Genomic DNA, 23,632 nt, shown 5'->3' on the forward strand with positions numbered 1-23,632 from the left:
AAATTCAACCTATGTTAAGAAATCTGAATTTTGTCTTAGAGAAAGAAAACAATCCCTTTGGTCTTCCCAGAAGTATTTCATTATTTATGATATTTTTGGAACAATGTGGCGAGCTTTCTGCCATCACCAGTGGCCAGACTCTCCCACGTCTGTGTTTGTGGGTCACCTTCTACCTATACTCTTTTATTCGCTTCTGGAGGGCAAGGACCAAGCTTCCTGATTTTTGTCACCTACACAGCCTAACCCAGGGCCAGCAGTGGACAATTCATTTGTGTTTAGAAAAAAATCACAGCCAAGGGTGGCTGATAAATAAATAAAGGAGGAAGAAATGGGCTCTTAATGCTGAAGGGTTGTGTTTTTTGCTTGTTTCTGGTTAGTTGGTTGTTAAATCTTAATGCTCTAGTCAAGAGGTAGCAGGAGTGGTGAGGAGAATGGACTCAGACATCTTGGATTCACATCCCAGCTCTGCTGCTTCTAGCTGTGTGGTCTTGGGCAAGATTCCTGACCTCTCCACGTCTCAGTTTCTTCATCAGTTACGTGGGCTCATGATGATGCTGATGAAACTTACCACACAGGGTTTATTATTTATAAATTACTCAAAGAGTGTCCAACACATAGTAAATACTATTAGTGATGATAAAGTAGAATCATTATATTTAGTGAGATGTAGTCAAAGTGTACTTTGATTCATTAAAAGCCAAATAAAGCTTTTAAAAAAATGTAATGGAGATGGGGTGACAAAAATGTTTTGGAATTACATAGTGGTGATGGTTGCATAGCCTTGTGAATATTCTAAAAACCACTGAATTGTATCCTTTCAATTGGTGAATTTTATGGTATGTGAATATATCTCAATAAAAAATACGATGGAGAAAAATTCAATTCAACAAATATTTGTGGACACATCATAGGTACTCAACCCTCTCCTGGGTTTGGTGGAAGATATAAAGCAGTTTAGGACATAATCTGGGCCCTGGAGAGTACTCTGTAAGGAGCATCTGCAGGGTGTCGGCCCCTTTTCCCAGCACCCCCGAGAAGATGTCACCATCCACACTTTATTCTGAGACTCAGAAGAGTTGAGTAAGTTGCCCAAGGTCCATAGGAACTGTGGGTAGCAGGAACCCAACTACCTTCTTCCAAGAGAGAACAACAGTCTTGTTGAGGATGGAAGATTTACATCCATAAAGTAATTAGTGAGGCAGACTTCACAGGCCCAATATATGTGATAAGGAAAATCAAAGAGTGTAGACCATGAGCAGCCAACGGTGGGGAAGTTTTTCTGGAGGCAAAGGCCTTCGAGAGGGGCCTGTATAGACAGGTAAGTTTTAGTGATGCAGGTCAGCGTAGTGGGAGTAGATATCTTTAGAGACGTGTGAGAAGGGCTCACAGACCGCTTTTCCTAGAATTATGCATGTTCTCGGGTTGAAAAGCCTTATGGTGATCATGTCAACAAACGTGGGTGTACAAGAAATTCACACTGACACAGCTGAAGCCGTAGGCATTTGTGTTGACCAATTACACCAAGATAGTTTGTTAGTTAGAGAATGAGGGGAATCGAAAAACAATTTAGGTGCTTGACCATCCATTCACTTATCTCTTAATGTATTCAACACATTTTTTGAGCACCTGCCTAACTAATACCTGAGAACATAAACACAAATAAAATACAATCTTTGTCCTTTGGGAAGATTCCATGCTAGGAGTTGAAACCAGAACTAGAAAATACTATAAAGTGGTGAGGGGTGCACAGCAAAGGGCTATTGAAAGGAGAATAGAAACATAGGCTTAAAAACACTACGTTAAACTGATTTTCAAAAAGTAAAGATTTTTTAAGAGGCTTATTTTTCTGGTTAAAAAAAAAAAAAGTACTCCTACAAGGTACCTTAGCAGGGCCTTCACTGGCTGATAGAGGGGGAAGAAAGATTAGTGGAGCAGGTGCCCAGGGCTGGGAAGGACACAGAGACCCCTCCTCACTCTGCTCACTGCTCTCCCCTCATTGTAGGCGCCCTGGGTGGTGGATGGACCGATTGCCCAAAACTGGGTTAAATTTGAACAGGGACAATTTCCCTGCTCTACGGTTCCTTGCTGACTTTCTGAGGATCTTGGGGCTTGGTTCAAGGGGGCTCTAGAGCCCGTAAGGATGCCTGTGGAGAGAGAGGTGATTAATCCCCGGGAGGAAGAAACTAGTTTTTCTACCAGTGGCCCATTTTCATCCAGTCCTCACCCGGGGCATGTTTTCAAGCATAAGAGAGGAGCAGTTTGTGATTTAAAAAAAACAATACTTTTTATTGTGGTAAAATATACATAACATAAAGTTTATCATTTTAACCATCTTTAAGTACTATGTAATTCAGTGACGTTAAGTACATTCACAAGGTTGTGCAACCATCACCACTCTCCATTTCCAGAACTTTTTTCCAGCATCCTAAAGTGAAAGTCTGTAGCCATTAAGCAATAACTCCCCCTCCTCCCAGCCCGTGGTAACCACTATTCTACTTTCTGTCTCTGTGAATTCAACTACTCTCGGTATCTTCTATAAGTGGAATCATATAGTGTTTGTCCTTTTGTGACTGGCTTATTTCACTTAGCCTAATGTCTTCAAGTTTCATCCATGTTGTAGCATGTGTCAGAATTTCATTCCTTTTCAAGGCTGAGTAATATTCCATTGTATGTATAGACCACATTTTGTTTATCCATTCATCTGCTGATGGACACTTGAGTTGCTTCCACCTTTTGACTATTGTGAGCAATGGTGCCTTGAGCCTTGGTGTAGATGTATCTGTTCAAGGCCCTGCTTTAAATTCCTCTGGGTATATACCTGGAAGTGGAATTGCTGGATCACATGGTAATTCTGTTTAGTTTTTTGGGGAACCACCAAACTGTTTTCCATAGCAGCTGCACTATTTTATATTCTCAATAGCCATGCACAATGGGGTTTAATTTCTTCACATGCTTGTCACAGCAACTGCAGAAGAGTGTGGAAAGGGTCCTGAACCTGAGTTGAAAGAAGTCAAATACCATTTCTGGCTTTTTCTTTTTACTCCCCTCCTTTCCCAGTTATGATTTTTTTTTCCCACTTGAGGAAGATTCACCCTGAGCTAACATCTGTTGCCAATCTTCCTCTTTTTTTGCGTGTGAGCTGCTGCCACAGCATGGCTACTGATAGACGATTGCCAGCAGCCACCAGAACCTGGGAGTTATGGCACTGATTCTCACTCAGCGCCTCCAGAGGAAGGCAACCTGTCAACACCTTGATTTTGGATTTCAGGCCTTTCTTAGTGAGCCCTGGCTGCTGTGACAAGATAGCATAGACTTGGGGGCTCAAACAACAGACATTTACATTCTCACAGTTCTGGAGGCTGGAAATCCAAGATCAGGGTACCAGCGTGGGCAGGGTTTGGTGAGGGCCCTCTCCCTGGCTTGCAGACTGCCACTTTCTCTCTCTGTCCTCATGTGGTGAGAGAGAGAGAGAGCAAACTCTCTGGTGTCTCTCCTTAAAAGGGCACCAATCCCATTACGAGGACCCCACTCTCAGGGCTTCATCTAAACCTAACCTCCCCAAAGCCTCATCTTCATGTACCACTACATGGGGTGGGGCAGGGCGGGGGGGGGGGGGTGGGTGTTAGGGCTTCAACATATGAATTTTGGGGGGACACGATTCAGTCCTTGGCAGGCCTCCAGAACTGTGAGAGAATGAATTCCTGTTGTTTTTAGCCACCTGGATTGTGACCGTTTTTTAATGGGGCCTTTAGAAACGGAGACAGTGTTCCTCCTCACTGCTCTGGGACCCCTGCTCTCTGAGACCACTAATTCAAAAGAAGACTTAGGGCCCGCAGCCATGGGGGGAGTGTGGGGTGGCGGGGCCATGGAGGACTGGCACAGGCCCCAGCTGTGTGGGCGCCTCTTGTCTTGGACTGCGTCCCTGAGGATGGGGACCAGCGCCGCGTGTGCGGCAGATTCATCAGCACCAGCCCGTCCTGGATTTCCTGCTGGGCTTCGCGGCTGCACTGAGGACCTGGCCCGGCGCTGGCAGCCATCCTGGGGAGGCATCCGCAAAGCAGAAGGTGATACGCCAGGCACCTGGGTTTGCGCACAGCAGAGGGTTGGGCCACACAGCACTGCGCCTGGACTGCTGCGTGCACGGCTCCAGTCCCTACCTGGTGGCCCAAGGCACCCCCGACACCTACCTGCCTCAGGGCCCAACCACAACCCCAACACCGACTACCCTTTTGCCCTGTTCCGGGACCGGCTTGGAGAAGGAAGAGGAAAGGGAGGAAGGCTGGAAGCTGCAGCTGGAGGCTGGCAATTACAAGGGCCACCCTCCACTCCATGCGGGCATCATTCTCCAAGATGCAGAGATGGCCTGGCTGTGCGGGGGGCCCGAGCTGACCTCAACAAACCAGAGCCCACCTGCGGCTGGAGAAGCCCTGCACTTGGCAGTAGAGGCCCCAGGAGCCAAGGTGCTGGAGATTCTGAGGGTGGCTCAGGGCCTGCTGCCCCCAAGCACATGGCCGCCACCCCCCCCCCCCCACTCGGGCAGCGCCGAGCTCCGGCCCAACCCCACCCTTGCCCACCTCCTCTGCGCACATGGAGCCCCGAGCCAGCGCGAGGACAGCAAGCCTGGCTCCTGCAGCAGCAGTAGCTACAGCGACAGTGAGGACGAGGGCGTGAGTCAGGAGGGAAGACAGGGCGGCCCAGCTGGGGAGTCGGGGTAAACCGGCAGGTGGGAAAGGGGAGAAGAGATTTAGGCAGAGCATTGAGACAGACATCGGGCTGCCGCAATTGGAGAACTCAGGCGGCAGTGCAAGTGACCTCGGGCAGCAGTCAGGACAGACCTAGGCAGGGGAGGCAGGAAGAAATCGGGCAGGGGCGGTTAAGAAATTCAGGCAATGGCAGAGATAGAAGTCGGGCAGAGGTGGAGAAAAGACCATGGTAGTCACGATGGTAGACATAGGCAGGGGTGGGTGGCAGAAGGGGAGTGATTTGGGGGAGGAAGAATTGGAGAACTCAGGCTGTGGGAAGATGACCTTTGGCAGCCATGATTAGAACACTGGCAGCTGTGGGAAAGATGTTAGGTGGGGTGAAGAGAGGTTAACTTGGAGAACGCAGGCAGCAGAGACCCAAGGCAGGGGGCCACGCTGAATGCAGGGGTTGAGGAACTGGGGTAAAGGCAGAGGGAAGGGGTGCAGGAGAGAGACCTCGAGTGGCTGTGGTGCTGGAGACCTGGAGCAGAGCTGGGACTCGACAGCAATGGTGGGAGAAATGACCTTGAAGAGTGTGGTTTAAGAACTAGGAGCAGGGGAATTCAGGCTTCAAAGCAAGACCCAGTTCTTAGGGGGCGTGGAAGACCTCGGGCAGCGAGCAAGAAGGCAGCTGCCTGAGCTCTGCCTGGCCCCTCTCCCCCAAGAAGGATATGATGGTCCACAGTAGTCAGAGCCAACACTGGCTAGCTTCCACCCCAGCCTCAAAATCTCTCCCTGATGATCCCATCTGATTTGTTTAATTAATATAATTTCCAATAAAAAAAAAATCCCAGTTCCAACAACCACAGGGGAAAAAAGGGAAAACTTAGAGATTTGAACTGTGAATAGTTTGTTTCTATTTTCACTCTTTAATCCCACCCCTGTCAGTACTTACCTGTCTGTACTACAGTTCCAGGATGCTCCTTATTTCCCTAGAAGCCATCTGCTATCCAGACACGCACATCAATGAGGCTACACAGGGCAGGCCAGGGCCGGGCCCTCAGCAAACACCTCTAGGTGGGGAGATGGATCCCAGCACGATGTGCCTCCTCTCTCATTTCATCCGTGGCCTTCTGGAGACCAGGCCCTAACTAAGGGAAGAGATTCCAAAGATGAAAATCTTTGACTTGGTGACAGATTGAGGAAACACATGTTTAGGGGCCGATGAAGCCACATCCTGTAATGTTGCAGTATCCACAGAGGGCCAACTCTACTGGCTTCCGGAGCAGGGGGTGAGTGGGGAACATGTTGGAGGGCCTTGCTTTTGGGGGGAGAGATGGGTTATTTAATCTAATGGAAATAACACAAAAGTAAACGTTAGGAGACCTGTTTTGTCACCAACTAGCCTGTGACCTGAGGTGGGGTGGGGGGGGGGGCTGTCTCACTTCTCTGAGCCTTAATTTGCCTATCCTTAAAATGAGGAGAATGGAAATAATTTTTAAGTTCCTTTTCTGAATCAATTGTCCTGGGAGACTGTGACGGATTAGGCAAGCAACAGATTCTTTCTTTTTCTTCTAATTGTGGTAAACTGTATTTAACACGAAACTTACCATTTTTGCCACTGTTTTCATTCTTTTCTTTATTGTTAATTGTGGTAAAATACACATGACATAAAATTTACCATCTGAACCATTTTTAAGTGTCCAGTTTAGTGGCATTAAGTACATTCACAATGTTGTGCAACCATCACCACTGTGCATTTCCAGAACTTGTCCATCATCCCAAGTGAAACTCTGCACATCAAGCAAGAAATCCCCCCTCCCCCAAACCCTGGTACTCACTATTCTACTTTCTGTCTCTATGAATTTGCCTATTCTAGGTACCTCGTAAAAGTGAAACCATACAATCTTTGTCCTCTTACATCTGGCTTAGTTCACTGAGCGTGTTTTCAAGATTGATCCACAGGTATTCAAGCAGCAGCCATCAGAATTTCATTCCTCTTTAAGGCTGAATAATATGCCATTGTATGTATAGACCACATTTTGCTTTTCCCTTGACGGACTCTTGGCTTGTTTCCACCTTTTGGCTGCTGTAAATGATGCTGCAGTGAACATCGGCATACAAGGATCTGTTCAAGTTCCTGCTTTCAATTCTTTGGGGTATATCTTTAGGAGTGGAAGTGCTGGATCATGTGATAATTCTATGTTTAGTTTTTTGAGACACCACCAAACTGTTTTCCCTTTGGCTCACTCTAAAATGATGGTGCTCAGTCCTGCCGCAGGGGTGTGATAGGGAACCCCATGGAGAAGTGGATTGAAACCACCTGGGTTCAGACACGCTGCCCAGGAGTGCAATTCATGGCTCTGCCCGGATACTGATGGGTTCAGATGTGTCCTGGTGATCCCAAGGCCATTACTGAGCCCAGGGCTGCACATTTTCTAGTTTTGAGGTGAACTATGTAGTGGCTGGAAGATGCTATGAAGAAAAATAATTTTCTCTCCTATTCACTTGTCCAGAATTTTAGAAATGGAGATAATATGTGCACACATTTCTGATTTCACTTATAGAACTAGAATCCCAAACATGATTGGGATAAGGACTTGGGAAAAAAGCAGGGAGTTTAACTGGGAAGGCAGAAAGATGGTTGACCCCAAGACTGAAGCTCTCAAAACACTGAGCAGGTTACAGAAAGGCCTAGTTTGAGCCAGGGGGGCCAGGAGACCAACTGAGCAGATGAACTGACCCAGCCTGGAGCTGCGTTGGACTCTCAAAATCTGGATTCAAATCTCAGTTCTACTTACTAGTTTGGGAAACAAACTTGACCTCCCTCGAGGTCAGTTTTCTCATTGTAAGACAGAGACATTATGACAGTTAAGAAGGTGAAATAAAACCATATGTGTGAGGTGATTCCCACAGTGCCTGGCCCTCCCACTCACCTGTTTTCTCTCAAACCCTGAGCATCAAACTCAGGTGCTGTGTTAGACTCAGAAGCCCTTCCCTCAACTCCCAGTTCTAGAAATCTACTTTACAACATGAGTTTTTGATGCGGTTTGCATTTTGGTGGCCATTCTGAACTACTGTGTCCTTTCTCTGCAAATCAAATGCTTTATCTTTTTGGGACTGGTAGATGGGGCTTTCCTAATAGGTACAAAACTGGCTTTTAAGCAAAGGATACACTCTTTGCTTAAAAAAATAAAAAATTTAAAAACCAGGCCAACAGAGACCCTCAGTTATTCTGGGCAAAACTCCTCTAGACGCCATTGGAAATGAACCTTCTTGTAGCAGTTCTGTTTCATTTACTGAAAAAGCCTGGCTCTCCAGGCAGACAGAGCAGGACTGAAGGGAGAAAAAATGTGAAAACACTTGGAGGCCACAACCGTCTGTAAATGTCGATCATTATCATTAATCATAAATACAGCAAATTAAGTGTTTGATAAGTGAGCTTGTATCCAAGGAGACAGATCTTTCTGTCTTCCCTGCCCTTCTCCGCTCTGCCTCGTGCTGGGGCAGAACTGGGCTCCGCTCAGCTCTCCGCTCATCCTTGCTGGTTTAATTCAATGAGCCGACCTGCAAACACAGCCAGGGTTCCAATGATGCAGACGAGCATGAAGACTCCAAGGAGAATGTGGTCCATCACCATTGCAACATACTTCCATTCCTCAGCCGCCTGGGAGAGAGGAAAGTGTTAGAATTTCCTGAAGGTGGTCATTAGACTCACAGTGTTGATGCTTTGCACCTTCTATGGCCCATTCTATTTGCAGATCCTGAGGCCCCCAACATAACTTGGCTGGCATTATGACCTTTATTTTTTGAATAGACTATTCACAATGTGATGACTTACTAAGGTGGCCCAGAGGCGGTCACCAAGGTACATCTTAGGTCGGTAGCTCTCTCTGAAACACCAACCTACTCGTCAAGCCAAACCCATCCGTCTGTGCTTGAGCATCTGATAATTTAAACCCAGAGGTGCGATTTCAAGCCACAAAGCTTACGTTATTGGACTCCTGGTCTGACTTCATGGTCTCTGCGATGTATTTGACGCCCTCGATGGCACTTTTCACCTCGGGGTGTTTGATCAGGGGAGAGTGGAAGCCCATGGGTGGAGGCCCGGGCTTCCCAGAAATGTCAGAAATATCAATGTCTTCTGTAAAAATCTTTCTGTCTTGTTTTTCTCTGGATGGTCTTTTCATTGTGGAGAAGAACATGATATTTGGGATGGTATCAATAAAAACCTAACATAAAAAAGATATCCATGTATCAGAATCACTGGCAGCAGGGCAAGCATCAAACTCAGACTTTGAAGTAGCAATGTGACCTTAGGCGAGTAATTCAGCTTCTCTGGGCCTCAGCCTCTTTGTCCTTAAAACAAAAGGACTATACTAGATTTTCTCAAAAATTCCTTTGTGCATGTCCTGTGGCCTGTCAGACTACTGTGGTTAGACGATGCTTCTGTAATGTGAGCAGTTCGCCACTGGAGGGAGCCTTGCGCAGCTATCAGACTCAAGACACCAATGACGCTTAAGCTTCCGGACCCCTTATAGGGATCGGCTGCTTTCAAGGCCACGTGTTCTCGTGATCTTACGGTTAAAGAAAGGACCCCTCCGCTAAAAAATAGACAAGGTTCTGGCCACAAAACAGCTAGACTGTTTTCTTCCATTTCTTGTTCCTGAAGAAATGCAACATAGGTATTGCCGGGAGTCACTTTGTCTCTATAGAAACAGGGACTATTTCTCCTCCAAAAAGAATACATTGCAAGCAGTAGTTTCTCTGTCAGTTCATGAAAAATCTTTTGCATTCTGCACAAAAGACCCTGGAAGTTCGTGTCTCCGTGAGATTTTATTAAAAGACTGGCATATTTGCAGTCAGAGAAAGACGAACTCTATATGACTCCACTCATAGGTGGAATTTAGTATATTGATATGGAGATCTGATGGGTGGTTACCAGGGAAAAGGGGGGGTGGGGGGAGGGCACAGAGGGGGAAGTGGTGTACCCACAACATGACTAACAAAAATGTACAACTGAAATCTCACAAGGTTGTAATCTATCATAACATTAATTAAAAAAAAAAAAAGACTGGCATATTTGAAATGTTAACACATTCTAAATTTCAGTCATGTAAATATTGGAGACCAACTTCCTCATAAAAACTCACGTTTTGACAATCTCTGATCAAGCCCCCCTCCAACTCTAGCTCTTATTTTATTCTCAGCAGATGATTCTACCAGCAAAAACTAAGCAGCCTGTTCACAAATTAGAAGACATACAAGCAGAAATCTCAAGAAGTTCACAGCATTTAAATGAAAAGACAGTGATTTATTCATCTTCTCTAACCAAGGAGATTCGTTAAGCTTGAATTTGGAGTGGACTTTGTTACTGTTTTTCTTCTCTCTCTGGGGAGGATACATGAGTTATTCATCCCTAGGAAGAGCCAAAGAAAGTTCCTTGCAAAAATCCCCTACAGCCCAGAAAGGACTTTCGGTTCCTAAGTACCCACAAGTGTTAGCCAGAATCCCACTGGCCACGTGGAAGGGGAGACCAGTAGATGTACCCAAGGGAATGGCCGCCCTGTGCAAAGTTTGCAGGGGCCACAATCACTCACCTTCCGCACCCACTCGGGCATGACATGGGTGCTGGGGGAGCGGTGGTGTGTGTTGATGACGATGACGGTGATGATGATGGAGGTGATGACAAACACCATGGTGAACAGCATGTATTTTCCAATCAAGGGCACAGCACTGGAGGTGGAAGGGATCAACTCCACGATGACCAGAAGGAACACGGTTAAGGACAGCAGGACAGAGATGCTCAAAGTCATCTTCTCTCCTGGACAAGATGAAGAAGAAACACAACAGCCCACCTGTTATGGGCTGAATTGTTGCTCCCTACCAAATCTGTACGTTGGAGTCCTCAGTCTCTGCACCTCAGTGACTGTATTTGGAGATAAGGCCTTTAAAGAGGTAATTAAATTAAATGAGTTCTTGCAGTGGGACCTCACCCAATATGACTGGTGTCCTCATAAGACGAGGAGATCAGGACACAGATATACATAGACAGGAAAGACCACGTGAAGACACAGGGAGAAGAGCGCCATCTGCAAGCCAAGGAGAGAGGCCTTGGAGGAAACCAACCCTGCCGACACCTTGCTCTCAGACCTCCAGCCTGCAGAACTGAGACAATAAATTCCTGTCGTTTAAGCCACTCAGTCTGTGGTACTTTGTTATGGCGGCCCCAGCAAATGAATACACCACCAAAATCCAAGGGTGGGAGGAGTGTGACCAGAATGTTCTCAAAGCTTCATTCTGGGGAAATATTTTTGGTAGAATTTCCTAGGAGACCTTGGCACCTTAACTCTGCTGACAATGGCAAGTGGCGGACAATTCAGTTAGAGGCTGCCAAGCAGGAAACGGCTCTTTCATCTGGTGCCCCACAACTTTGTTTCTTGGTGGAACTCAAGGAACCAACTTATGCCAAGCTGGGCAGCAAGCTAGACCCTTGGCAGCAGTTTTTCTGTTTGCAGCAAAATGTCATGAACCTCACAAAACTGAACCGCAGCCCAGCCTACTCATTACCCAGCAGATGGATGGACATCCTAGAGGTACTTCTCATTGTGGGACACATAAGCTTCTCATTATGGGATCAAGCTGCAAGACCAAGACCAAGAAAAGGACAAAATCGATGATTTCACATCACTGACTTTCTCTCTTTCATCTAAGAGGATGATTTGTTTTTTCTTGTTTTGTTTTGTTTTTCATAGTAAGGGACCAGGGATTTCCCCACCTCCACCCTTTTCTCTAGGCCCTGTAATTTCAGGGTGAACATTCTCTGCTGGAGTCTTGGTTAGGCAAGGAGGGCAAGTAAGAAGGTCGGGAGCTGAACAGCCCAGGAATGTCTCTGTGGGCACTGACCACCTAGATGCAGCAGAGCCTCTGGAGGGGACTGTCCTTGGGCTGGTCTAGCTGTTTGTGTCCTGGGAAACCCTTGTGTTGCCCTGCTTTCTACTGTGGAGCTTTTCCCATTCTGGATCCTTCCAGATGCTAGGAGCACATACAGGATACGAAGCGGATGCAGACGAGAAATTGTCAGTTCTACCTGGTGGGTAAGAAAGTCTTCAAATGTGAAAAAGAAGACAATTATAAATATGAAATATTGATCAAGTTACATCAAATTTCTTAATAATAATGGTAATAATAGCTAACATTTATCCAGCAGGCTTACTGTTCTAGATGTTTTCAAGTGTACATCATTTAGTATTTATAGCAACTCTGATTAGTTTCCATATTGCCCTGACTAGTGTTTTCTCTCTTCACTTTAAGAAGCTTCATTTGATTAGAAAGTTGAAAAAATATCTGTTTAAATACGAGTGCAATCACTAGAACTTACATTCTGTGGGGTGAATTCTGTCTTATTCTTTCCTGTATCCCTGCCACATCACAGTTGTTCAACAAATACATGTTGAATGAGTGAACGCATAATCTTTTTTTCTTGTTGGAAAGTTGGATTTAGACTTTTGTGGATTTTTTTTGTTATTTTGATAAAGTGTTACCTGTCATAAGTTTGAGGACTGTCTGTACCATCTTTCTTTTTTCCCTATGTGTCTGTCATACATCGTTTATGAGCAGGGACTTGCAGGCAGGCATACTCTTTTCCCCTTTTCTATAGATTGTTGGTGTTTCGTGAAACTATGTCACAGATGTGATTACTCAGTAGGAGGTAAGTAAGTTGTCCAGGCTGATATGTGAGAAAGAATTGCCACTTGGGAAGTATGGTCTTGTGTATAAAGATGCTGCCCTCTGGAAAACGGATATACCAAAGCTATTTTCAAGTGGCAAGCAGTGAGCACAAGAGGCAAGAGCTGGATTAGTCAGTATACAGCAAGTGACTTCATCCGGGAAGTGGCATGAGGAGTGTGTGCGATCCTTGCCTTACCCAGCCCATTTCTGGGCACACAGTAGGTATTCAGCAAATAGGGATTGATGGTTATTCACTTTAACTAGACTGAGCTATGTCTGTGTGTCTTCAGGGTACCTTCAACTCTCAGCCTGCTCTGTAGCCCGCTCCAGCTATGAGCTCCACCCACAGTGACTGCACGTGACCACTGAGTAAAGCATCCTCCTGGTGCTGATGAGTTGGGTCTGTCTGCCTGTATTTGTTAATTAGCCCATGATTATTTCTGGCTTTCCCCAAAATAGCAGCATGAGATCTGTCAGCGTCAACAGCAGCGGCAGCCATGGCAACTGCACCCACCTGAGTCTGTGGGCAGGTAGAACACCAGGCCGGTTAAGAAGGAGAAGAGCAGGCAGGGAATGATGACATTGACGATGAAGTAGAGGGGCAGGCGCTGCATGACGAAGTGGTAGGTGATGTCCAGGTAGGGCGTGGAGGGGCAGCAGGCGTAGAACACCCAGTGCTTCCAGCCCCGGGACTCCTTGATCACCCACTCCCCACTCTCCATGAAGTTGCTCAGGTCAGGCTGGTCGCTTTCCTGGAAGATGGAATGAAACTGAAATCCCAGCCATGCCACCATGAGGAGGGACAGGGTTTTGTAATCAGCTATGACAAGGCAACTGATACCAGTGCTGTCTGTTACACACCCAGGAGGGAGCCTGGGTCACTTCCACTTTGGGGTCTTGGGTTCCTTTCCTATAAAATAAGGGGGTTTGGACTATTGGGGTTCTCCATGTTGACTACACATTCAAGTCATGTGGGAGCTTTAAAACACATCAGTACCCTGGCCCCACCCCACACTGATGAAATTAGGATTATTAGGACAGAGCCTGGGCATAGGGAATTCATTTAGGCTCTCAGGTAGTTCTCATGTGCAGGGCATTGAAAATCTTCCCAGTCAACTGAGAACAAACTAGATGATTCCCAGAGTTCTAACTGGTGCCGAGAGCCTATGATTATCAAGGGACAGAGTCGGAGACCTGAGTCACACCTTTCCTGAATCCAACCTCTTCACACAAGGTCACCACCTACCTGATTGATAGCCACCACAGAGCCATCATAGGTCCAGGTGCCCAGCTTCATGCTGCAGTTCTGTTCATCAAAGGGAAAGTAGGTGACGATGATCTCACAGTAGCTTTTAAAGATGGCTGGAGGTGTCCACGTGATATGGCCGGTGTAGTCCAGGAGCACTTTCGTGAACTTCACAATGGCAAAGTCACCGTCTGCACTACAGTTGGGATAAAAGAGGAACATGGCTCCAAGTGATGGATGAGCCTTCGGTTCTGCTTGGGGATATTAACAGGAGACAGCTGTTAATTATTCAGGTGCTAATTATAGAAGCTTGCTTTTGGGTAGCTCGCTTTTTATCTATGGCAGTTTCCCAAATTTGTCTAATAATAAGAATCACTGGGGTGCTTGTTAAAATATAGATTCCTGAGCACTGTCTAAGTGTTGAATCAAATTATCTGGGGAAGAAGTTGGGAATCTATGGTTTTAAAGAAACAACAGGTACCACTGATGCGCTGCATCCCAGATTTTTTCTTCCCAGTCCTCAGTAGTATTTGCAATATCAATCTCCATCTATCTCTTTTCTGATATACTTTGAAAGATAACTGGGAAAAAACCCAGTTTTATTTAAAACTGGTTTTAAATAAAAATTCCTCTAGGGGCTCATCCCTGTGACAAGCAGGTTAAGGAAGAGGTCTACTAACTTTTTTTTTTTTTTTGAGGAAGATTAGCCCTGAGCTAACTACTGCAGTCCTCCTCTTTTTGCTGAGGAAGACTGGCCCTGAGCTAACATCCATGCCCATCTTCCTCTACTTTATATGTGGGACGCCTGCCACAGCATGGCTTTTGACAAGTGGTGCCATGTCCGCACCTGGGATCCGAACCAGCGAACCCCAGGCCACTGAGAAGCGGAACATGGGAAATTAACTGCTGCACCACCGGGCCAGCCCCCTCTACTAACTTTTTGAGGACTATTTAGAACTCACTGGGATGGGGTCACAAGCTCAGACGCGTCCAGGGCCAGGCAGTCTGGAAGGAGTGTGGGGCTGAGACTGTGGTAAAGGGTCAGCCCCTTTCTCCTCCAAGGGAGGCGCACTCAGCTCTGCCTGTGGTGTCCGCGCGGGAGCGAAGGCCCAATGTCGCCAGATATTTGGATTTTTCCTCAGAAGCTGGAAATCTAGATTTTTTAATCCAAAATTTCCAGATTTTTGAATGTTGGATTTTTCTAGAGAGGCTAAAAATCCAGATTTAATGTGACATTTCCTGATTTTCAAATGTTGGCAATAATTTCTCTTTAAAAAAATGGTAGATGTTAAAAAATAACAATAAGCCACTTCTGCAGGCCTTATTCAGTGGGCAGTCTACTCGTTCCACAAACAGCCTGGTCCCAGGGCCTTGGCCAAGAGCAGGACATTAGAATAGATGCCGAACAGGTGGGTGGGGTCTGCCTCGGGGGGGGGGTTTCAGGGACATATGGCATATGCTGGTGCCTCACCTCATGAATCGAGAAAATTTTTTTCTCATTGATTTTTCTTTGGGATGGAGGTGGGGCTCTATCCAGAAATCTATGCAGTTTTGGATCTTCCTGAAAAGGCCCCAAAAAGCAGAGGGCCATAGGATCATCTAAGTTTCTCCCTATGAACAGGTAAAACAGGGGCCTCTCCCCAGCAGGATGTTCCTGAATGACTTGTCCAAAGGACCAGAGGATTTTAATTGCATCCCTCAGATTCTTACTGAAAGAGAAAACTAACACCAGACACTCTGCTCTATCAGTATTTTTGTCTGAAAAGGTTAGGCAAGTGAGTGGATAATTTGGCTCAAGCTAGAATCCCAGGTATAATTGGAAAATACATAGTAGAAAATCGCAGTTGGGGAGAGTTGGCCTTGAAGGACATGGTTTCCACTCACTAGCCCTTGCCACCTTTCCTGGAAAGTCTGCTAGAATGCACAGCCTGCTCGCCCCAGACACACGCTGAATAATGTCAGACAGGAGATCCTCTAGGCGCATGTCGAACACTCCTGCCTGGGAAGGATGCTCTTTGAAATGAACATTCCCTGACAAATGAAGGGCGTATGATAATGAACGTGTCATTAAACCGGAGTGTCTTGAATCACATTATAACTTCACCACATGCAGTCTGTCACAGAGCCCAGTGGATCGGCCTACACAGGCATCCAGGCCATCACCAGCGCTCAGTGTCTTGGGATGCTGTGAAGATGTGATGAATAACAACCCCGGGAGGTTCAGATCTATTGGTAAGAAGGACATTTAATTCCAAAGAACTCAATTATATGAAGTTTGGGCTCCTTGGATGGTTGCCACACACCCTTCAGGAGCTCTCAGGGATTAAATGTCCCCCACCCCACAGCCCTGATTCAATTTGGCTCTGATAATTGTTTCTATTCATAACATGAGACACCATATGGCACCCCTAGCATGTCAACTTGGCTCCTGGCTGCTAAGGGTTATTTAATGTGAACAGTGGTGAGAAGCATACTGAGAGTGGCGCCCCTTCCGTTAGGGCGCTCGGCTCCACCTGCCCTGGGGATGTCCCCCATCCTGTCTGTTTTGCTTACTTGTTATAGAGAACAAGGTCTGGGCGCCAGATCTTTTCCGAGGGAATGTGGATTTTTTTCACGCCGCCATAGTCGGCTGGATTCCATTTTAGGTTGTAATCCACCCATTGCTAAAAATGAAGACATTTAGCCAATTAAAAAGCTAAAAACATTAAAGAAAATCTAAGGTTATCAAGAGCTCTGATGGTTATGGTTATTCAGATATGGACAGAAATTGTGCTCCAGAAAAAAAGGTTCGATTCAGAATTCAGGTTTCACTTGAGTAAACAGTCACAGTGAACATGTATGTAGCACTGACCACATGCAGACACTGTGCTAAGCACTTTACCTATATTCATCGTTTAGTCCTCAAAACAGTCCTATGAGATAAGAGTGACTATTGACCCCATTTTACATATGAGAAAACAAAGGTACTCCCAAGTCATGCCATGGGTGGCGGCATATCTACCACACCACGCTGCCCACCCCAAGGAAAGGAGAATGACCCATGGTGAACAATTTCCTCAAGCAGGCAACATTATTTTTAAAAAGCATTCTATTTTTTCCTACGTTATAGAAGTAATATATGCCCAATGCAGCAGATCTGGATAACACAATGCTATGGATTAAGTTGTATCTGCCCCCAAATCCGTATGTTGAAGTCACAACCCCGAGTCCCTCAGAACTGACCTTTTTTGGAGACGGGGTCTTTACAGAGGTAATTAAGTTAAAATGAGGCCATTAAGGTGGGCCCTAATCCATATGACTGGTGGCCTTATCAGAAGGGGACTGTTTGAAGACAGGTACGTATTCAGGAAGAATGCCACGTGAACATGAAGACGGCCGACTACGAGCAAAAGAGAGGCCCAGAGCAGACTGCGCCTCTCAGCCCTCAGAAGGAACCAGTGCAGCCAACACCTTGATTTTGAACTTTTGGCCTCAAGATCTGTGAGACAATAAATTCCTGTTGTTTAAGCCACCCAGTTTGTGGCTTTGTTACGGCAGCCCTAGCAAACTAATTAACACAGGAAAACGCACAATGTAAAAAATAAACACCAGAACATGATCCATAACCCCACTACCTCCAAATATATGCCTTTAACATTTTTGTACATATCCTTGTTACCCAAATTGATTTCCTCTGGGCCCAGGTTAAATTTCAGAGTGAATAAAAACAACATAATTGCAACATCTAGCTGAATTACCTGTTTCAGTCGAACATTGGTTGTCACGATCTGATTTACTTCATCCTGCAAAAAGACAAGGCCCCATCTTTAGGGATTGGAGGGGGGAGCCGAGGGGAGGATGCTCCAGGGTGAGAGGTGTGGGTGCTGCGGGGAGCCCGGAGCGCTCTTGTCTCACCACGTTGATGAGCTGTATCAGCTGCAGGCCCACGGTGACCTCTACCACCTTGCGGTGGTCTTCCACTGGCCGCACCACACTGTTATAGTTTTCAAATAGCTTTGCCACCAGACGGGTCTCATGTTCGGAGCCCAGGACGAGGCCAGCTGAGACAGCAAATGACACACACATTGTCAGACTCTGCTCCCCACCCTCCACATACACTAACATGAGTAACTGAGGCGTGACCAGCTAATGGAAGGCACGCAGGCCCCCTTGTTGAAGGGTCCTGGATGCAGCTCTGATTGCCTTAAGCTCCTTTCCAAGTGCAGCTGCTGGTGTGGTCCCTTCCCAGTGGGGTGTGCCAGATTATCATGACACTTGTGCTTTGGACAGATGACATTCCTCCGGCTGAATCAAGTGAGCTAGGAACAAGCATACACAAGAAGAAAGGTCCACACGAAAGCCAGTCTTAGTATTCCAGAGTCTGGCCATGGCGTAAAAGAATCTCGGATTTGCTGGCCTGAGACCTCATGATGCTATAAATAGCCAAAAATTGATGCTGGTTCACACCCAGTAGGACGGCCATAATTAACAAAATTGAAAATGACAAATATTGGTGAGGTTGCAGAGAAACTGGAAGCCTCGTGTGCTGCTGGTGAGAATGTAAAATGGCGCAGTTACTGTGGGAAACAGTTTGGCAGTTCTTCGCACAAGTTACATGCAGAGTCACCGTTTGACCTAGCAATTCCATCCCTGGGTGTATCCCCAAAGAATTGTTCACACAAAAACTTGTACATGAATGTTCATAGCAACACTATATACAAGAGCTAAGTGATGAAAACAACCCAAATGTCCACCAACAGATAAATGGATGAACAAATGGTAGCATATCCATGCAGTAGAATATTATTCAGCCATGAAAAGGAATGAGGTATTGTTATATGCTACAATATAGATGAACCTTGAAAACATTATGCTGAGTGAAAGAAGCCAGATATAAAAGACAATATATTATATGATTCCATTTATGTGAAATATCCAGAATAGGTAAATGCATAGAGACAGAGAAGAGATTAGTGATTACCAGGGACTGAGGGGACAGGGGAATGGGGAATGACTACCAATGGGTACAGGGTTTCCTTTGGGGATGATGAAAAGTTCTGGAATTAGATAGTGGTGATGTTTGCATAACATTGTGAATGTACTTAATGCCACTGACTGACACACTTTAAAACGGTAATTTTATGTAATATGTATTCTACTGTGGTAAATTTTATGTAGTGTGTATTTTACCATAATTAAAAAAAAATATTGCTGCTGGTGGGTACATGTCCCAGTTAAGTTGTAAAGATATAGCAAAAACTGTGTGCTTTGCTGACCTGGATTTGGGGCTCCTATTTGGAGCATGAGTGATTCCAATGAATCTTTACTGCGTTTTCCTTCAGGAGGGAGAGCAATTCATCTAATACTCTTGGAGCCCACAGCCCTTTTATGTCCAATGTTATGTGGTCCTCAGCAGCATCTGGTGAGGCAGGCAGGCAGGCAGACGTTCTTCCCTGAGATTCTGAGAGGCTGGACCACTTGTCCAAGGTCATGTGGCTGGGGCAAAGCTTGGGTTAGAGCTCTGTCATTCTGCGTTGCGCTCCTGCCCTCACTCTTAATTTTATGAGTGTGTTGCGGGCTGTGCTGGAAACTGCATGACTGCGGTGCCATTATTGCTGTGAGAAAATGTGTTCCAAATTCCAACAAGTGCCTTATGAAGGATCTTTGTAACTCAAGCCTTCTGTGGATTAGGGATTGCCTGTTCGGGGTTGGGAGAGGAAGTAGACACAAGATCCATTTGCCCTGATTTGTGTAACTAGATCTCTGCTTTCCGCAGGTTATTGCTCAAACCACCACCCCTTTTCCATGGGCCAAGACAACTTTAAAAATGGAATGCGCGCTGTTTTCCTTTTTTTCCTAGTAGCGTTCACCTATTGCCTCAAAGACAGGTTATTATTTTTCTTTATTGTTTTTCTCCTTGGATCCTAAGTTTGAAGGAGTTTGTCAACAAAATAATTATTAAGTCCAAATTACCTTTCCTATTTTTATTAATGAAAATGATAACTAACATATTCAACTTGTGATGTGCCAGACACTCTTCCACGCGCTTTGCATATGCTAACTCTTTCAATCTCCGCAACTGGGTGCAGTGGGGACTGCTGGTCTCCTCACTTCACAGATGAGCAAATCGAGGTTTGCTGACTTGACAGAGAGGTTAAGTGACTTGCCCAGAGTCCATAAATGGTGAAGCCAGGATTCAAACCCAGAGCCCACGCTCTCAACCACTATTTCTCATCAAGGACTTTGGATCAGCTTGAAACAACCCATGTTACGCAATGAGTTGATACCTTTTCATCCCTCAAAAGTGTGTTTTCATTAGTCTGTACAGCTTTATTCAAGGCCCTGGATTTGTATTATCTTTTTGAATCCCTATAACAATTCTCTCAGGTATGTCTTTGCCCTACTTTACAAGCGAGAGAACTGCGGTTGGGACAGCTGAGCCATGTGTTTGTGGTTCCCAGCCAGTTAGGGTGGGGTTGCAAACGGAGGCAGTCTGATGCTAGGCCCTGTGCATTTACCACCTCCTTAAAGGTAAGTGTATCATTGCCTTTCAGATTTTGAAGCTTTCAGGGGAGAATAAATATCCCCATTATGACTTTCCTGGACTCTATGTAGGGAACCCCTGACCTAGGGAACCCCTGACCTAGCCTACCCCTTCATTTCTAGTTTCCCAAACTTTCTGAACCCACAAGAGTCCAAGAGCATCCAAGATGCCCAACCAGACAGCGCTTTTACATGGCATCTCCCCGAAACTACCTGCATTTGAAGACTTTTCAAGGGAGTGTGTTGTCGCAGTTTTGCAGTTGCCCATTGAGTCCCCGGGACACAACAATCCTTCTGTCTGCACGCCTTGTCTTTCCCAGGCTCCACCTGGCCCATGGTGGGACAGGGGACAGGCATGGGTCGCTGAGTGCCTTGGCGACTGAGTTTGAAGCTATTGCTTTGGCATTGCCCTGGGCTGCTTATTTTTGAGTGACTTTATTCCAGTTTGACAGGAAGAACATACTAGAAAGCAATGGATAGAGCAGATGGTCAGCATTATGCAGCAGGAAAACTATGCAGGCCAACCCTGTGGTCCACTAGGGAGATGAGGAGGACTGGGGAGGGAATGGCCAGCATTCCAATGACATTCACTTCCTCCTCTTCCTCCCTTGCCAATAACAAGGGGCCTTGTTCCTTCAGTAATTAATCTCTAAGGAATTTCCGAGGAGATCTCCATTTCTTAGATTGGCTTCATCGGTATTCTTTTCTATTCTCCTCCTTAAAGCTGGGTAGAGTGCTAGAAAACTTACAGATCTTGAAATCAGAATTCTATGATTCTGTTCCCAAATCCAATATGGTCTGGAGAGTTGGACCAGTTCTTCATGGATTCAGTGAGTCACAGCAAACACTTTCTTTAAAAGGCAGGATATAACTTAATAAACATACAAACAAACAAATAATGTCAAAGTCTCCCTTTTCAGCGAAATCATATAGGTAATCCTTATTTAGATGATGGTAACATTAATTCGTTCATCAAATATTTGTTGAGCATTTACTGTATGCAAAGCATTAAGAGCTTTGAGGTGTTCAAAGGTGAACCTGACACGAATCTTGTCCTCCTACCCACATGGAGATTGACATTTGTCATTTACGTAAATAACTACGAACAAGTTAGAAAGTAATATGCTGTGAGAAAGGTGGCAATGAAGTGCTTGGGATTCTAGAGACGCAAGAGAGAAGAGGTTGTAATGAAAGGCGCTACATAAGTAGAGCAGAAATCATTGTGTGTTAACCTAAGACAGGAAAAAGTGTCCCTGATATGAATGAGGATTTTGTCCACAAAGGACTGATTCTAAGAAGGGGAACCCAGCCACAAGTTCGAAGTGTTCTCTTTTTTTGAGGAAAATTAGCCCCGAGCTAACATCCACCGCCAATCCTCCTCTTTTTGCTGGGGGAACACTGGCCCTGAGCTACCGTCTGTGCCCATCTTCCTCCATTTTATATGTGGCATGCCTGCCACAGCATGGCTTGATAAGCAATGCGTAGGTTCCACACCTGGGATCCAAACCAGTGAACCCTGGGCCACCAAAGCAGGGCGTGCGAACTTAACCACTATGCCACCTGGCTGGCCCCTCAAAGGGTTATTTTTGTACCACACTAATTTAATCCCTATTTTTATGTGGGGGAACAGTCCACTGGGTTGGGCAAAAGGAATTCTGACTGTTAACTGGTCACCTTGGGTAATTCTTATCTCAACCTGGTGCTGTGTCTTTTGGTACCTTTGGCAATTTCAGGCTGTTTTCTGACTGTGCATATAACAAATGGAGTCTCCAACTGATCATGTTCCAAAAGTTATAAATTAAGTGACATTGAGCAGGTCAACTTGTATTTTCAGCCTCAGTTTCCCTATAATAAAAAATGGAAGATGTTGGACTACTTCATCTAGTTCTAAATGTCTATGAACAACCCATGTGAATCGATACCAGCAAACTTTAGGTTTGAGCTAAATACATATCACCTACTTTTTAAAATAACTAAACATGCATTTTTGGAAGTCTTTGGTGTCCTAGGAGATCTCTTAAGGACTTTTATACATAAGCATATCACTTAAGAATTTTAATTGAGTGTTGTGTTTGCAAACACACGCATCCCACCACCACTACCACCTGGCCAGCTTTGGTTGGATCAAGTCCAAATCCTACTGGATATAACTATTTGAGTTTAGGCTCTTTCTCTCAATTCTGTTATTGAAAAACACTAATAATAAAGTTCTTTTGCCTAGGAGGCCTGCGTTTGTCAGAGCAATTTTAGAGAAGGGAAATCACAGAATGTCAGCCGCATTGTTTCTCAGTTGGGATGACCTCACCAGTAAACTTTTACATGAAGCAATCAGCAGATAGCTCCAGTTTCTCTCCACCGGAAGTGTGGGATTCAGGCTAGCGTTTCAGCTGCTGTGTTATGACACATTCCAGAGTTGAATGCAGGTCAAGGGCTGTGCAAGATTTTATGGTTTCAATTCAAACCCAAAGCTACATATAGTAATGTCCTTTAAAACAAAAAAGTAGGCAGGAATGCATTCATATGGACTTTTAGTTTAAATTTAGATGTTTAAAAATTACAAAATATTTCATCTTTAATGGAAAGAGTTTAGTAACAATTATGAATAGGTTTCTCTCTCCAGCACATGTAGCTGTCAATCAATCCTCTTCACTATCAGAATTCTCCTAGAGCAATGGAAGGACTTGTTGACCATATTGTTTTCGATTATAAGACGCCACTCCAAGTCTCTGTATTTGTTCAAATGTGAAAGCAGCTCCAGGATGGCAGAAGTGGTGCTGAGTCTGATCAAAGGGGTGACTCAGGTACCCGGTAATGATGGAGGGAGAGACTTGCATGTCTACTTTGCAGCTTTTGGCCAGGCAGCTCCTATTTTAATTAAATAACATAAACTAAAGATCTTTATCCACAAATCCAATCAAGATAACATTCCTGAGAAACTGACAGAGCAGTCTCGGGCTGGGGAAGCCCTGCCATTCTGTGTTCCCATCAAAGAAGAAAGACTCTGGTTTGGGAGCTTCTAGTGCTCCAGCCTCAAAGGAGAGCCCCCCAACCCTGGCACTTACCTGAGCAGAGGCCAAGGAGCAGAAGGAGCGGCCAGGGCTCCATGGGCTGTGGGCGCTGGTGTGGACTGGTGGCAGACTGGTGGCCCGTGCTACTCGCTGGCACTCTGGCTGGACACTCAGCTGCTAGAGGGTTTGGAAAGTGAGTCGGCTCAGCGGAGCTATTGTTTTACACCACCTGTTTGTGGCAGTGACAGCTGGGCTGCCCAGAGCCCTGGAGCCCAGGGAGTTGCTGAGGGCCTTACATTATTACAGGGTGCCTTACTTTACACGGTTGCTATACCCTTGACAAGTTGAGTGTGGACTCTATTGTGTTTTAATGCAACATGAGAGTAAAGAAACTTACAGAACAGAAAGACTTATTCTGAATGGTGAGCAACCCACTCCCTTTT

At 45.5% G+C, this 23,632-nt stretch overlaps 1 protein-coding gene and 1 pseudogene across 1 annotated transcript; one reads left to right on the plus strand and one right to left on the minus strand.

Moving 5' to 3' along the window:
- The first annotated feature begins 3,865 nt into the window (after positions 1-3,865).
- Positions 3,866-4,715, plus strand: LOC139076588 (NF-kappa-B inhibitor beta-like; annotated as a pseudogene).
- Positions 4,716-6,294: 1,579 nt separating this feature from the next.
- CHRNA1 (cholinergic receptor nicotinic alpha 1 subunit) lies at positions 6,295-23,424 on the minus strand. Its single transcript, XM_070581580.1, has 9 exons — positions 23,244-23,424; positions 17,554-17,699; positions 17,397-17,441; positions 16,213-16,322; positions 13,660-13,855; positions 12,928-13,165; positions 10,283-10,506; positions 8,675-8,914; positions 6,295-8,349 (listed from the first exon to the last, which is right to left on the minus strand). Exons 1-9 carry the CDS (start codon positions 23,284-23,286, stop codon positions 8,218-8,220), a joined length of 1,374 nt encoding a protein of 457 aa, XP_070437681.1. The 5' UTR covers positions 23,287-23,424; the 3' UTR covers positions 6,295-8,217.
- Between the last annotated feature and the right edge of the window lie 208 nt (positions 23,425-23,632).

This window comes from Equus przewalskii, chromosome 17, assembly GCF_037783145.1.
Source record: "Equus przewalskii isolate Varuska chromosome 17, EquPr2, whole genome shotgun sequence".
Taxonomy (NCBI): Eukaryota; Metazoa; Chordata; class Mammalia; order Perissodactyla; family Equidae; genus Equus; species Equus przewalskii.